General features: G+C 53.4%; 3 protein-coding genes across 3 annotated transcripts; 1 reads left to right on the forward strand and 2 right to left on the reverse strand.

Moving 5' to 3' along the window:
- The first annotated feature begins 4,651 nt into the window (after positions 1 to 4,651).
- On the forward strand, positions 4,652 to 6,019 carry LOC104551042 (avidin). Its single transcript, XM_062018840.1, has 4 exons — positions 4,652 to 4,757; positions 4,848 to 5,052; positions 5,581 to 5,707; positions 5,965 to 6,019. Exons 1-4 carry the CDS (start codon positions 4,686 to 4,688, stop codon positions 6,017 to 6,019), a joined length of 459 nt encoding a protein of 152 aa, XP_061874824.1. The 5' UTR covers positions 4,652 to 4,685.
- Positions 6,020 to 9,060: 3,041 nt separating this feature from the next.
- LOC104551820 (avidin) lies at positions 9,061 to 10,386 on the reverse strand. Its single transcript, XM_062018773.1, has 4 exons — positions 10,303 to 10,386; positions 9,759 to 9,969; positions 9,199 to 9,319; positions 9,061 to 9,130 (listed from the first exon to the last, which is right to left on the reverse strand). Exons 1-4 carry the CDS (start codon positions 10,375 to 10,377, stop codon positions 9,097 to 9,099), a joined length of 441 nt encoding a protein of 146 aa, XP_061874757.1. The 5' UTR covers positions 10,378 to 10,386; the 3' UTR covers positions 9,061 to 9,096.
- Positions 10,387 to 10,737: 351 nt separating this feature from the next.
- On the reverse strand, positions 10,738 to 12,131 carry LOC104549112 (avidin). Its single transcript, XM_010210851.2, has 4 exons — positions 11,996 to 12,131; positions 11,692 to 11,905; positions 11,116 to 11,236; positions 10,738 to 10,856 (listed from the first exon to the last, which is right to left on the reverse strand). The coding sequence occupies exons 1-4, from the start codon at positions 12,065 to 12,067 to the stop codon at positions 10,814 to 10,816; spliced, it is 450 nt and encodes a 149-aa protein (XP_010209153.1). The 5' UTR covers positions 12,068 to 12,131; the 3' UTR covers positions 10,738 to 10,813.
- Between the last annotated feature and the right edge of the window lie 3,019 nt (positions 12,132 to 15,150).

Genomic DNA, 15,150 nt, shown 5'->3' on the forward strand with positions numbered 1-15,150 from the left:
GCAGGGAAACAGGGCAGGACAGTGAATGCCGTAAGTGCCCTTCATCCACACCCTGTGCTGAGATGCAGAAGGCTGATCACCCTGAGGGAGAGCCAGAACAGGGAGGATCCTCCTGCATCTGTCCAGGGAAACCTGTGTGTTTGAGTAAGCTCCTGCACTGCCTCTACACCGAAGCATGCAGCCTGGGGAACAAGCAGGAGGAGCTAGAAATGTGGGTGCAGATGTGGGGACTAGGACCTCATTGCGGTCCCCCTTCCTGAGGAAATCCAAAGTGATAACAGGTCACACTTTACACACTTTACAGCTACAGTGCTACAAGATTGGGCCAAGGAGAAAGGAATTTGGTGAGTATTTCACAGTCCCTAATATCCACAGGCTAATGGCGTTGTTGAGCACATCAATGGATTGGTTAAGCACTTTGCAAAAACTCATGAATCTGGATGGCATCTAAGGCTGCCCAATGCCATCTATCAGTTAAACAACAGGTGGAGTGGAGACGGCTGTTCCAAAATGAAAGCTTTCTGTGCATCAGCTGCAACCATTGCTCCAAAAATACACACCAAACTGGGAGAATACCCTGCTGGTTTTCATGCAGGACAGCCTGCGCTGGTAAAAAAGCCTCAAATTGGAAAGCTACCAATAGTACTGGTTACTCCCAAAAATCCCTGTGCATGGGAAGCCAAAGATTGTTCAGCAAAAATACAAGGGAGCAGTACCCGGCGGATCTCATCTTCTTTTTAACCCTGTCAGTCAGATAAGATCAAACGTGTTTTCTTCTTCCCTTTTGTGTTCACCGAGTCCAGGATGAACTGCACATGGACAGACATATTGGCTTATGCTGACCTTGAGTGCATCCAGGGGATCTTGTTGTTTGTCCTAGCCACAACAGTGTTTTTAACACATACGATTATTTGCAAACCCACGTTTTGAAATGTATTGTCTCTGGGGTTATAGAGGCACAGAATTATCATTTGACTTTGTGATTTGCACAATGACACCTCGACCTGCTGGAAACAAAGCAAAACCCACACCCCAACACATTTTGAGGGGCGTGCCCACTCAGACACCCATTAGTCTAATGCTGTACCTTTTTAACATCGGCCCTTGTGTTCTTGTCGTGGTTTTGCCCAGCCAGCAGTGAAGCACCATGACAGTGTCTTGCTCACTGCCCCCTATCCACCCCCACCCTCATTAGGATGACAGAGGCCCCAGTGAGATGGGAGGAAAAAAGATACCCAAGGATGTTGTGGATGGAGACAAGGGCAGGGAGGGCTCGCTGTTAATTACGGTTCTGGGCAAAACAGACTCCAGTACTCAACTTAGAGAGGGAAGTAGGAAAGTTTATTCTACTACTTACAAGAAACAGAACAGAATAAAAAGTAAAAGGGAGTAGGATGATGAGAAAATTACAACCAGCACTTAAAGATCTCCCTCCCCCATCCCTCCTTTCTTCCTGGGCCCAGCTCACTGCTCCCGATATCTCTACCTTCTCCCCCATCAATGGCTCGGGGGGACAGGGACTGGGAGATGTGGTCAGTCTCTCTCAGATGGGCTCTGCTGTTTCTCTCTGCTCAGATGAGGACAACTCCTGGCATTCTTCTCTGCTCCAATACAGAGTCCCTCCCATGGGACACAGTCCTTAATGAACCTCTGTGGTGTGAGTTCTTCCCAGCAGCTCTGGCTTCTGCTGATACAGGGTCCCTCACACAGGACACAGCCTCCTCTGGCCATAGTCACTGCCCCTGGCACGGGGTCTTTAATCAAGCGAGTCACTGTCCCTGATGCGCGGTCTTTCACAAAACGCAAACAAATCTCAGCTTCACCAGTCCTCTCCACAGGATGCAGGGGAGTCTCTGCCCCAGCACACCTCCTCCTCTCTTCTATCACTGACTTTGGAGTCCTCATCATCACTTCTCTCTCTCTTCCAACTCTTGCACCACCACCAACCAGCCAGAAAAGAAGGAAGGACAGAACAAAAAGGAAGAGGAAGAACCCTCCTCTTCTGGCTTCTTCTTCTTAAAAAGTGATCGTGGAGGAGCCCAATTGGCTCAGCCCCACAGAGAGTCTGGCTCAGAGCTGGGGAGAGTTTTGAGCAACTTCTTACAGGAGCCATCTTTACAGCTCCTTCCCCAGTACCAGCAACGGCTTCATGCCAAACCATGACAGTTATCAAAAGCATAGGTCAACAACAAATACTGTTTAATCCAACATACTCTCTCAAATGAGTAGACCTATGAACACAGGTCTCTCTGCAATCAAACTCCCCATTCCTGGGTACCCACCTCCAAGGTGCCACCACTCCTCCTTGAGTCTGCACCCTGAATTGTTTGTAAGCTGTGCCTTTAAATGTGAGGTGAGAGAATTTTACACCAACCCTAACAGAGGTATTTATGACTAAAGGCACTGAAACTCCACCTTGAAGCTTAAAAAAGGTATAAAAGGGTTAAAGTAAAGCAGGGTATTAGGGGGAAGACACCATTGTGAACAAGTCAGGGAAGCTCCCTTGCAAACTGCCTGTGGCTCCTGGATTCAGCTGACAGACTGGGCCTCTCTTCCTCCTGCCTTGGGTCACCTTGGGTGAGACTTAAACTGAGGACTTCTGTAGGAAACTTAGAAATCTCTGCAGAGTTACTCTTTAACTTTTTGTAGCCAGGCTGTATTGTCTATAACTCATGCATCATATCACTTATATGTATAGTTTTTGCACATGCTTTCTTTTTCCTGCACGCAGTCACTGTCATCAGCAACCCCTAAGAACCTGTGTCTCTGTTGTGTGATTAAAACTGCACTGTTTCAGTAGCCAGTCCTCACAGTTTCCCACTGAACGCGATTAAACCCTGGAGCATGGCCCTGCTGGTTCATGACTGGACTGAAGGTGCAGCCCACTATCAGGGAATCCAGAGTTCACAGGAGATGAACATGACTGGACTGATTGTGTCAAATTGGGTATCTCTCAGGGGCTTACTCAAACAGACAGACTTCTCTGGACAGGTGCAGGAGGATCCTCCCTGGTTTAGCTCTCGCTTGGGGCAGTCAGCCTTCTGCATCTCAACAGGCTGTGTGGATGAAGGGCACTTATCATCGCATTCCCTGCTCTGCCCTGTTTCCCTGCTAGACATGATGACTTGCTCTATGTTACTTCTCCCTGCACCCCCCAAGTCCTTCAGTTTAAAGCCCTCTTTATCAAGTTGGCTAGCCTATTCCCAAATATTGAAGTGCCCTTATGGGAGAGATAATGCCACAATGTTTTCTTTTCCCAAATGTGTAAGGGAAGTCCCTTACCTAGATGATCTTTACTGATTCGTGAGCGAACAAGCACTTACTACTTCTTCACAGTTTAACTGACACTGGCAATTCACAAGCTATATCTTCCTGATATAAATCCACTTACCCAGTGTGGCCACATTTAAGGTGTAACCATTTGTCACAGTTTAGCAAGGAGCCACTTTTGCTTGGTAACAGGGGGACAGGGGGATGGGGCTGCAGTGCAGACCTGGTAAAGAGTTCTCAGACTCTCCCTCAGCTCTTGGGTTCAGACCCACCTCCAGCCCAGCTGGGCCAATTTGGTGCCTCTGGGAGCACTGGTTAAGGATGGGAGCAGACCCACACGAGAGGCAGAAGGGAGCTGCAGCCTCTGGGATGAACACACGTCAGAGCAGCCTGTGCAGGGCTGCTGGGTGTGTGAGGGACCCCACAGACGTGCAGGGAGGATCACAAGGAGCCCACCTGCCCCGAGGAGAGACAAATGGCAGAAGCCATCAGCAACAGACTGACTGAAACCCCCATTCGCTGCCCCCTGAGCTGTTCACCAGGGCAGGAGAAATAGATACTGGGACCAGGGCTCTGAGCTCGGGAAGAGGGGAGGGGTGGGGAGAAGGTGGTCTTAAAAGGCTGGTTGTGCTCTTCATTGTTGTACCACTCTGTGTTGATTTGTGTTGGTTATATTTTGGGGGTTTATGGTTATGCTTTATTTGGTGGTGGATAGAATTATTTTCTGTTTTCTTCCCAAGCTGAGTAGCCTGGTCTGTTTTGTCTTGGACCATAAGTGGCAATTAAGCCCTCCCTGCCCTTTGGCAATTCTCAGTTCTGTGGTACTTGAGTCTGATTTTGGTCTTTTGTCCCTGGATGGACCTAAACCAAGAAATGCTTCATTAAGCATTCTTATTCCTGACCATTGCCTCTGATGTCAACTGCCTGCAGCTGTGTGAGGCTATCTACCTGTTGACTGAACTGAGCAGTTTGAGAGATCATGTCCTTTTACCGAACCAATTTGGACATTTTATGCATGTTTTTGTTGCCAAATGTAGCTCTTTGTTTGAAATGTATAAAAAACTTGAGAATCATAACTAAAGATGGCGTACAATTGGAGGAGCTATCCTCTGTGTTCCCCAGCACTGCATAATAAGGAAGTGCCTGTTTATCTGCATCTCTGTGTAGATAAGTTCTTCTGCAATTGCGAATCCATCAATGGCATCAGTGGGCACTTTTGGGCATATTTGGGCAACTAATTGGCTGGTACCACATGGTTGGTAATTGCTCATCTGGAGACACCCATATTGCACAATGCTTTGGCCAGAGCTGCCAGCCCTAGCCCTGGCAGCAATAAAAAGGCGAGGGAGCAGGCAGAGCAGCAGAGCCCTGCAAGGAGCACAGCCTCAGTACGCCACTGCCTGCCCACTGCAGAGATGATGCGAGCAACTGCCTTCCTGCTGGTGCTCAGCCTGGCGCTGGTGGTTCCTGGACTCTCTGCAAGAGAGGTACTGGCAGGTCTGGGAGGCAGGGGCAGGGTGGGCAGGGGCTGCAGCTGTTGGTGATGCCACAGCACCAACGCTGAGTCCCCTGTGCAGCTGTGTGTGCTGACCGGGAGCTGGGTCAACGACTTGGGCTCCAACATGACCATTGGGGCTGTGAACAAGGATGGTCAGTTCAGAGGCTGGTACTCCACAGCTGTGAAGGACACACCAGCGGAGCTCTTCACGTCACCACTGGTTGGGTATCAGCACATCAGCATAGAGCCCACCTTTGGCTTCACTGTCAATTGGAATTTTTCAGGTGCTTCTCCTTTCCCAGTCTCTTTGCAGTGTCTCCTGAGTGCCTCTGTCTTCCCTAGATCTTGCCGTGTTGTCCTCAGACCTTCCCTGAGATCCTTTGATGTTCCCAGACCACCCCTGCTCTGCCTCTGGTGTCTCCAGAGCTGCCCTGTTCTCCCTGTGACAATGCTCTTCTGCCCTCCTTGCACTGTCTTGTATGACCCCCTGACTTTCCCTGTGCTGTCCCCAACACTGCCTCATCCTCTGGGCTCTCACTGATGCCCACTCACCCTGACATTGGAGCTGCAGGGCTGGTGTCACATCCCAGTGTGCAGAGGATGCACTGGGAGCTAAAGCCATTGTTCTCTGCCAATGCTCACATGAGACTCCAAGCCCTCTCCCTCCTCCTGTCTGCTTTCCCAAGCTACTGACCCCAGAGGGCAGGGACAGCTTGGCTCTCCTGCCTCCTGTGCCCAGAAGGCAGCAGGGCCACCATGGCTCCTGACTGACCTGCTGCCTTGGTCACTCTCCCCTCCACCTCTTTCCGCAGCTGATATAGACACTGTGGCCGTCTTCACGGGCCAGTGCTTCATAGATGATGGAAATGAGCTTTTGAAGACCACATGGCTCCTGCGGTCACATGAGAAAGGCACCAAAGATGACTGGATGGCCACCAGGTGAGCCCCTGTCCCTGCCCAGTGTAAATCCCCTCCATATCTCCCACCTCCCAGTGCTCAGCGGACCTTCTGAGCCTCTCCCAGAGCAGGGTAACCAGAACAGGGTGTTTGTGCACAGCCTCCCAAGTGTCCCTCTGAGATGCAAATGATTTGGAGGGAGAACAGGGCTGGGTTGGTATTTGGCACTGGGAGGGTCTGTTTGCCCCTTGTGAGACTGCATTTCCCAAACTTACTCTCGTCCCTTGGTCTCCCTGCAGGGTCGGCACTAACAGCTTCATCCGCCTAATGTCACCGTACAAGTCAGGATACTGAAGTGGGGCTGCTGCTGCCCACTCCCACCACAACACCTGCTGCTTCTCCCAATAAAGCTTTGTTGCAAGCATCCACGGCTCCTGTTGTCTCACAGCTCAGTGCCCACATTTCCTAATCCACTGCCCATCCCATCTCATGGCCTCTCCATCCCCCAGGACCATTGTATGTCCCATGCTGTGATGTGCCATGACCCAGGATGCTCCCCTGCAGCCCTCACCACCCCCTCTTGCCCAGGGGAGCAGGGCCCTGCTTGGGCCCATGGAAATAGTCCTGAAGGGAAAGTCGTCTGGGGAGTTCAGTTGCTTGCTGAGGCCTCCTGTTTCCATTGGCACCACTGCCTCATCTCTTCCCATGGGTCTCTGGGCCATGTGGTGCCTCCGTTCAGGGTAACACATGAGTGGGTGGATTTGGGGGGATTTCCCCATTTTGTTCAGTCAGTCTCTCAGTCCTTTCTCCAAGGGGCTGGACATGCACCTTTAAAGCAGCTGTTGGCCCTCTAAGAAGAGGCCTAAGCTGGCCAGGGTCTAGCAGGGCAGCTATTGGTTCCCTTCCTACATCAATTGGACTCAAGCAGCTTTTGACTCCCCCAGCCATTTTACCCCAATGGTACCAGGTTCCCCTTTCTCCATGGGGTCCACATCTCCAGCACAATAAGCCACTTGAGGTGTTATCGACTAGTTGCCTTCTGGCCCATCACTCAGAAACACTTCAGGTCCCCACCACCCCAAAGCATCTCCGTGGCCCAACAGCGTTTGAGCCCCCTATCAGAGAAACTCTCCACAGATGTTCTGTGGTTTCAGTTTGACCAGCCTTCAGTTTTGCCTGGCCTGCCTGAGTAATTCAGTTTGTAAGTCACTGAGCTTGGTTCCTGTCCAAGGGGACAAAACGTCAGATGGCAGTTCAGCGTTCCCTGCCTTTTCTGAGTTCACGTATCCTTCTCCTCCTGATCTTCTTCTCTGAACTGCTCCCACCAGGCTCTCCCCAGATATCCCTATCCCAGTCCTTGGGGTCTGCGCCCACAATCAGTTTTCAGATTTGTGGTAGCATGATTCCAATGCCCTTATGGGTGAGATGAGTCCCATCCTGTCCTATCAAGTTATAGTCCCCAAAGAAGGATGCATTGTCATAAAACCCAAAACCTTCCCACTGGCACCAGCCTCTTAACCAGGAGTTCACTTGCCTGATTTTTTCATTGGTGTCTTTCCCTCTGGTGAATAGGATGGAAGAATAATGTGTACCCTCCTACCTTTCACTTGCTCCCCCAAGGTTTTAAATCCATTTTTATTCTGGAGATGTCATGTCTTATAACATCATTCATACCTACACGGAACACAAGTAAGGGATAGCAGCCTGTGTCCCTGATGAGCTGTGGCACTCTCTCAGCCACATCACTGACCTTGGCTCCTGGCAGGTAGCACACATCTCGTGACTCCTTATCTGCTCCACAGCTGGATCTCTCAGAGCCCCTTAGCAATGAGTCACCACCAACAAGCACCCATTGCTTCTTTCTGCATTGCCCATTACCTATTGCAGGTGGAGCAGCGGATGGTGAGTTGTTTGCTGGGATTTCCTTTTCTGGAGCTTGCTCATCAAAGTCCCCCATTGCCAGTGCCTCATACTTATTTGTAATTGGCACTCTGGAAGAAGTGAGGTGAACGTGACTGGACTGGTTGTGGCAAACTGGTCATCACTCAGGATGTAAACCTAGACACACCTGACCTCCCACCTCGGTGAGGAGAGTTAGAACGCAAGGGGAGTTATTTTCTGCCACACCACTCTGCCCCCTTTTAACAAGACACAAGGAAATGCGGGGGTCATGCAGGACAGTGCAAAGAGGGTATAAGAGCATTAGGAATACCACAGGGAGCTCTGGGAACCTCAAAACAAAGGCAGGGGTGGTCAGGGGACACCAAGAAACATCAAGAGAGACCCGTGGACACCACAGGAAAAGCGTGGGAGCTCTGGGGATGTCAGAGGTAAGAAATAAAGAAGGTCTGGAGACGTCACAGTAGAGGTTAGGGAAGGTCTGGGTGTACCACCAGACAGGCAGGATAGCTCTGGGGACACCACAGGGAAGGAAGGGAATGTCTGGGGACACCACAAAGAGGAAAGGAGAACACTGGAGATAGCATAGAGAGGCTTGAGGAGTTCTAAGGACAATAATGGAAGGGCAGGGGAACTCTGGGAAAATCAGTGGAGTTCTGGGGACATCACAGTGGTGGTAAAGGAAGGTCTGGGTACACCACAGGTAGGGCAGGGCAGCTCTGAGGGCATCACAAGAAGGGCAGTGGAGGTCTGGAGACACCACAGGGAGGGAGGAGACATCTGGGGACACTAAATAAAGGGTAGAGGAGGTCTGGGGACACTTAATGGGGAGGGGAGCTCTATGGACATCACAGTGGAGGACAGGGGAAGTGTGAAGACACTGCAGGGATCAGGAAAGGAGAAGCACCTGAACAGCTCCAGCTGATGGTGAAGCTGAAGGTGGGTTGCCTCTTCTGGTTTATGTGGTGCTGGGAGCCCTGCAGCAGGGGCACATGGATGTCACCCTTGCTGACTCACCTGCATGCAGCCTTCTCCCTGACCCCAGCTGTGGGGCATCCTGCTGCTCCTCCCCAAGGCTGCTGCCTGGGGCTTCCCGGTGCAAGGCCTCTGTCTGTGCCCCAAACCAATGCCCAGGTGAGGAGGCAGTTGCCGAAGCCTGAAGCCGCGCTTGAGACGCAGGATCGTTAGCTGCTGTCATCCTCAGCCCCCAAAACATCATCCTGCCCTCCCCAGCTGCCGCCCAGCCTGCCCCTGGCTCTGCCCATGGCCACAGAGCAGCTTCTTGCACCCCAGGGACAAACAGGACATGGCTCTGGCCAAGCAGAGAAAGGTTTATTTGGCTCCAGGCGTGCAGGCAGCAAGTTTGGCAAGGAGGAACCCTCCAGAAGCCCCCTGCAAGGCACTGGGAGGCACCAGGAGGAGGCAGGGCTGGGCGAGGTTGTTTTCCCTGGCCGGGATGCTGGGAGCAGGAGAGAGGAGCCTCAGGGCTGCAGCGGGGCATCAGTGTGGGAGCAGATCCACTCCCCATTCCATCACTTGATGCGGGTGAAGATGGAGGTGCCGACCCTGAGGGGCAGCAGAGTCAGCGCGAGAGGAGGTGGGCTGTGGGGGGAGAGGGCAGGGGCTAGGCTCACCGGCTGGCTTTCCAGGTGTCTGTGCGAGATGGGACCTCTTCCCACAGGAGCCACGCCATCTCCAGGGTCTCCTTCCCGCGGTGGTCCACAAAGCACTGGCCCACAAAGGCGGTGGTGGAGTCTGGGAGGGGGTTCAGGCAGGGCAGAGGGGGCTCAGAGCCTGCAGCTTGCAACAGGGGAACCTGAGCCACCTAACCCTGGCAGACAGACAGATGGACACCCCCCGCCACATAGCCTGGACAGACAGGTGGACTTCTTTGCCAGATTGCCTGGATGGTTTACTTCTACATCACCTGCACAGGTAGACAGGCACAACCTCTTCCATGTCCCTTGGACAGACGGGGGGTCACCCCTTACATCTCTCCCAGACAGACAGACAGCCCTGTCACTCTTCCCAGACAAACAGCCCATGCCTGCCACCTCCCATGGCAGGAGCCAGTGCATGTCTGTGGCCACAGCCAGGGTGTCTCTGGGTGCCACAGGGAGTATGGTGCACAGGACAGGGGTACTCCACTCCCAGCACAAGCAAGGCCTCTCTGCCCACCCTGATCCCACTGTACCTGAGAACTGCCACTGCACAGTGAAGCCGAAGGTGGGGTGCCCCTTGGCACTGTCATGCTGCTGGGCCCCTCGCAGGGGTGACACCACGATCTGCTTGTTGGTCGCTGCTACGGCGGTGTGGTAGGAGCCCGAGAATGTCCCAGCCTCATCCAGGGCCGAGAGGGTCATGTTGGAGCCCAGCTCATTCCTCCACAGGCCCTGCAGATCACACTGCGGGCCGGGGGTTGTTTGGGTGCTTTCGTCATCACCAAATCACATCTCCCCATCCAGTTTGCCTAAGCAGTGGCACATATGCCCCACTGGGACTGGCATGGGCCCTGCCATGGCAGCTGGCACCAGTGCCATGCACAGAGCTGGGACTGCCCTGTATCCCCCAAAACCAGGAGGAGGTGACAAACAGTGCCCTCAGGGACAGCACAGACAGAGCTGGCAGCCCCCCTGGTCACACACTGCGCCTGGGCATGGCCCAGCCAGAGCAGGCAGCCCCTCATCCCGTCCCCCTGCACCCTGGGGATGGCACGGCATGGTGCAGGCTGTCCTTACCTTCCTGGCAGCAGCAGCAGCGCAGGGGCTGAGCAGGGCCAGGGCGAGCAGGAGGCAGCAGCTGAGGCTCACCATGGTGACGGCGGCGGCCGTGCGCGGTGCCCGGGCGCTGTCTGTGCTGCTGCCTCAGCTGTGCGGCCCCTTTATAGCGGAAGGGGCTGCAGCCGGGCAGCGGCCGCCCTCGCTGGGCATCCTGCCAAGGGCCTCCCTGGTGGGACATGGGCCACTGGCCACAGCATCGTGCTGAGTAGGGCCCTGCTGCCCCGGGCAAGGCGGGCCCTGAGGGAGTGTGGTGGAGCAGTGGGGACTGTGGGGGAGCAGCCGGGCCGTGGCAGGTCACAGCACGGGACACACAATGGCCCTTGGGGATGGTTACGGGTGGGCAGAGGACAGGGGAAGGTGGGCACTGAGCTGGGAGATGACAGGAGCCGTGGGTGTTTGCAACAAAGCTTTATTGGGAGAGGCAAGTGGTGTGGCAGGAGTGTGCAGCAGCAGCCCCACGTCACCACCCTCACTCCTGCAGCTGCAAGCGGGTGAAGACATTGATGCCAACCCTATGGGGACACAAAGGGAAGAGATATACGGGTGAGAAATGCAGCCTCACATGGCCATGCACAGAGCCAAACAGTGCTCTCAGTGATGCCAAATGTCCATCCAGCCCCATTCATCCCACAAAGCATTTGCACCCTGGGAAGGCCGTGCACAAGCACTCCATCCTGGTCACCCCACTCTGGCAACAGCTTAGCGGGACACTGAGCACCAAGAGGTGGGAGATGTGGAGGGGACCTGCACCAGGCAGGGCCAGGGGCTCACCTGGTGGCCTTCCAGTCATCATTGATGCTGTCCACACTTGACCGCAGGAGCCACATGGTCTTCAAAATCTCCTTTCCAGTCTCATCCACGAAGCACTGGCCCGTGAAGACAGTGACAGAATCTGCAAGGAGGAGGCAGGAGGTGTAGGGGAGCATGGCTGGGAGGGCAGGTCAGTGGAGAGCCATGGTGGCCCTGCTGCCTGCCCCGGGGTGGGCAGCAGGAGACAGGAAAGCCAGGCTGTCCCTACTCCCTAGGGACAGTGGTGATGGGAAAGGCAGGCAGGAGAGGGGAGAGAGCTTGAGGTCTCATGTGGAGATGGGGAGAGATCTGTGACTTCAGCTCCTGCTGCATCCTCTGCACCCTGGGACTGGGATGTGACAACAGCCCTGGAGCTCCAAGGTCTGAATGAGAGGGCATCAGGGAGAGTCCAGGGGATGGAAAAGCCATGGGGACAGCACAGGGAAAGGCAGGGGTTGTGCAGGATAGTGTGGGGAGAGCAAAAGAGCACCAGGGACATCACAGAGAGGGCAGAGGAGTTCTAGGGACACTTCAGGGAGGCTGGGAAGGGAGAAGCACCTGAAAATTTCCAATTGACAGTGAAGCCAAAGGTGGGCTGGCTCTTCTGGTTCTCTCTGTGCTGGGAGCCCTGTAGTGGGGATCTCAGGATCTTGTTGTTGGTGGCTGTCACGGCCGTGTGGTACGAGCCAGTAAAGTCGCCTTTTCCATTGAGAGCCCCGATGGTCATGTTGGAGCCCAGGTCATTGACCCAGCTCCCGGTCAGCACACACAGCTGCACAGGGGACTCAGCGTTGGTGCTGTGGCATCACCAACAGCTGCAGCCCCTGCCCGCCCTGCCCCTGCCTCCCAGACCTGCCAGTACCTTTCTTGTAGAGAGTCCAGGAACCACCAGCGCCAGGCTGAGCACCAGCAGGAAGGCAGTTGCTCGCATCATCTCTGCAGTGGGCAGGCAGTGGCGTACCGAGGCTGTGCTCCTTGCAGGGCTCTGCTGCTCTGCCTGCTCCCTCGCCTTTTTATTGCTGCCAGGGCTAGGGCTGGCAGCTCTGGCCAAAGCATTGTGCAATATGGGTGTTTCCAAATTTTCAGTTACAGGCAGATATTCCCAGAAATGCCTTTTGAAACTTTCCCTCCTTGTTCACGCTTCCCTGGCACCTTGCAGGGAGGTCCTGGCTTTTGCTGTTTGGCAACTGCCAGGAAGGATGCTCAGCCAGGGAAAACCCCTTCCAGTATTTTTTTTTTTTTTCTCTCACTGTCCCTTCTGGCACTTGTTTGCCACTTCTGCTGTGCCTGAAGTGAGCTAAGAAGTGACAAGGAGCATTAACCCAAATGTCCTCCAGGATCTGCCACAGCACACAGCCTCACCCTGCTCCTGCACATCAGGCATGCCCCTGCAAACCCAGCCAGGGTCCTTTTGGGGCTTTGCTTTCCCCCGTTTCCCTGACCCTAACAAAGCAGCCACAGATAAGACTACAAAGCACCTGGTCTTCTCTTGCCCGGGGCTGCCGTGAAAGTTTGCTGCTGTTTTTATAAATCTCTTCTTGGAAATAAATTCTTTTGTTTATGAGGAACAAACATTCCCCAAATATCTTGGAAGTCTCATTTTATGCTGATAAAAATTGTATTTATGCAGTGCTTCTTAAATAAATTTAAGTACATATTTACATAATCCCCTTTAGATTATAGCTGCTGGCCAGAGAGGCAGAAGGGGCTCAGTTCACACTAGATTTTCTCACCTATTTCCTAAGTTTTCAAGGCCATCTCCTAAAGTATGTGTGTTCCAATTCCCACAGTCATCACAGCAGGAGTTTATGGGGCCCTTTCCACCAGAAAATGCTCCTGTTCCTAAAACTGCACACAAGGCAACTCTTTGCAAGGTCTCAGAAATACTTTCCAGGTTTTGCTCTCCCTTTAGTCTCACACTTGAGCCCCAGCTTCTCTCTGAGGGTATAACTCATCTCTACCCAGACTGGGGAGCATTGTGTTTCTGCTGCTGGCATCTCAATGCCTTCCTCTCCTCTCCTCTCTGCAGGAGCCCCACTGGCCTCTCACACCCTGCCCACAAGAGCTCCTGGCCTGGGAGTTGGCTGCCCATAGGAAATTCCTGCCTCACTGTTTGCCTCCTCTGTCTCAGACATCAACTGCACAACAATGTATGTTTTCCCGTGCACCTGCTGTTTGCTTTTTCTGTTTTTCCAGCAGGCACGTGGTGCTTGGAGTGTGGCTGAGATTTGTGATTACAAACAAGGTTAGCCTGGGAAGGTTGCAGGGGGCAGGAGGGGCAGTCGTCACTCTCTCGCCATCACCCCCTTGCCATCTAGCCCTTACCATCACCTTGGTCCTCTCACAGAGACCCTGTGGCCACCTTTGGGGACAGGAGTGGGCAACGCCAGGTTCCAACACTGGCACCACTGCTGAGACCAACACATATCTCATTTACATGTTTATTTTTGCACCACACAAACAATATTGGCGCTATCTGCCTGTGACCTTTACTTTCCCTGTACTCAACAATCCTGCTGCCGTATCTTGCTCAAGGTCAATTTCTTGACCAGCCTCAGTCAGGTCAAAAATAAAACAATTCAAAAGCTGGGGTATCTCCCTGAGGTTTGCATCTTCCTAAGGGCAGGCAGTGAAGCAGCTCAGGGCTGGCAATTATTACTGTGGCTCAAACTCTCCATGATATGCCTGAGCCCTGGCACAGCAGGAAGCAGGGAAGGGGCAGGCAGGGAAGAAGTCCAAAGCAAAAAGTGCTGAAGAAGTGAAAAAGCGGGGCTGTGGTTTAAACCCATGCATGACAGGGGTCAGGAAAGGGTTAATGAATAATGGAAAGTAAGGCTTAATGAATAATTAAACCTGCTCAAGCTGGGATTGAGTCAGCCTTGAAAAAGTGTAGTACAGGCAAGGGTTACAGAAAATCCTATCTGTAACCAAGGAATTGTTCTCCCAGCACGCAGCTGTGCCCGTGCTGTACTTGCTGAGAGCTGTGTCTCTTCTCAGAACCAGGATTTATTGAGGCAATACAGTCAAAAGAGAAAGAAAGATCAGAAATATCCTGATACAGGTGGAAGGCCACAGCTTTTGAAAGAAAAAGTGGGGGCAACCTCTTTCCTGGGGTTAAAGAACAGTGGTGATAGGTCACAGCAGTAAAACACAGCCTGCCAGGAGCTGTGCTGGCTTCAATACCTGCTGTCCTCCCTGGCCAGTTAGACCGGGATGTCACTGTGCTTGGCAGACATCAACACAAGACAAACAGAGGTGGGCAGCCCCAGTGAGCTGCAGCAGTGTCCTCGTGCCCCTGTTCCACTCCAGCCTTAGCCCCATGACCCTAAGGGAGGGCATCTCAGCCCCTCTCCAGCAGCTGTGGGCTCTACCCCAGGAGGACAACACAGGCTGGCCTAGGCAGGGAACAACCTGTCCTTCCCCGACAACGTTATTCCTCTGTCCAAGTGGATGAAGGAATGCTCCCCCAGGTAGCAAAGAAAAGGTAATTTGTCACCTGTTGTCAGCAACACCTCAGTGCTGCCCTGCCTGCACCAGCTCGCACAGGCAGCACTGGGACTGAGGCAGTGGGGACCAGAGGCTGCTCCCCAGCCCTGAGAGCAGTCGCGGATTGAGGGAAGGCAACAGAGAAACAAAAGTGTGTAGCAAAATTTGAGGTCAGGGCCCTATGTCACCCACCCTGAACCCAGGCAGGTGCAGCCTCCAAATGTTGCATCAGTAGAGAAAGGAAGGAAGGTGGTCCCAGGACTCAAGTCTCAATTTGGTCCCAGGGCAGCCACAGTGGCACCACTGCTCTGCACAGATGCATTTTCAGAAAGAAGGCCTTCCAGGCAGGAGAGATCCAGGGGCAGGTGTCTCCTGCCATCACCTTGAGGAGGGTGAAAGCTCTTGCTCCCCTTAAAAAATTCCCCCAGGATTTTTCCACCCTCTGCCACTCCAACCCTTCAGCACAGCCCAGTACAGAAAGAGTAAGAGAGGCTCCCTCCTCCAGCTTGGCCTTACAGCAGAGAATACACA

This window comes from Colius striatus, chromosome Z (genome assembly GCF_028858725.1).
Source record: "Colius striatus isolate bColStr4 chromosome Z, bColStr4.1.hap1, whole genome shotgun sequence".
NCBI lineage: Eukaryota > Metazoa > Chordata > Aves > Coliiformes > Coliidae > Colius > Colius striatus.

What these genes read in the sequence shown, in the direction of transcription:
- LOC104551042 (XM_062018840.1), top strand. Translation starts at nt 4,686, where the DNA reads ATGATGCGAGCAACTGCCTTCCTGCTGGTGCTCAGCCTGGCGCTGGTG. An exon ending in CTGGACTCTCTGCAAGAGAG is followed by an intron (nt 4,758 to 4,847) that starts GTACTGGCAGGT and finishes TCCCCTGTGCAG; the next exon opens with CTGTGTGTGCTGACCGGGAG. An exon ending in TGTCAATTGGAATTTTTCAG is followed by an intron (nt 5,053 to 5,580) that starts GTGCTTCTCCTT and finishes CTCTTTCCGCAG; the next exon opens with CTGATATAGACACTGTGGCC.
- LOC104551820 (XM_062018773.1), bottom strand. Translation starts at nt 10,377, where the DNA reads ATGGTGAGCCTCAGCTGCTGCCTCCTGCTCGCCCTGGCCCTGCTCAGC. An exon ending in CTGCTGCTGCTGCCAGGAAG is followed by an intron (nt 9,970 to 10,302) that starts GTAAGGACAGCC and finishes CCCGGCCCGCAG; the next exon opens with TGTGATCTGCAGGGCCTGTG. An exon ending in TGTGCAGTGGCAGTTCTCAG is followed by an intron (nt 9,320 to 9,758) that starts GTACAGTGGGAT and finishes ACCCCCTCCCAG; the next exon opens with ACTCCACCACCGCCTTTGTG.
- LOC104549112 (XM_010210851.2), bottom strand. Translation starts at nt 12,067, where the DNA reads ATGATGCGAGCAACTGCCTTCCTGCTGGTGCTCAGCCTGGCGCTGGTG. An exon ending in CTGGACTCTCTACAAGAAAG is followed by an intron (nt 11,906 to 11,995) that starts GTACTGGCAGGT and finishes TCCCCTGTGCAG; the next exon opens with CTGTGTGTGCTGACCGGGAG. An exon ending in GATGACTGGAAGGCCACCAG is followed by an intron (nt 10,857 to 11,115) that starts GTGAGCCCCTGG and finishes GTGTCCCCATAG; the next exon opens with GGTTGGCATCAATGTCTTCA.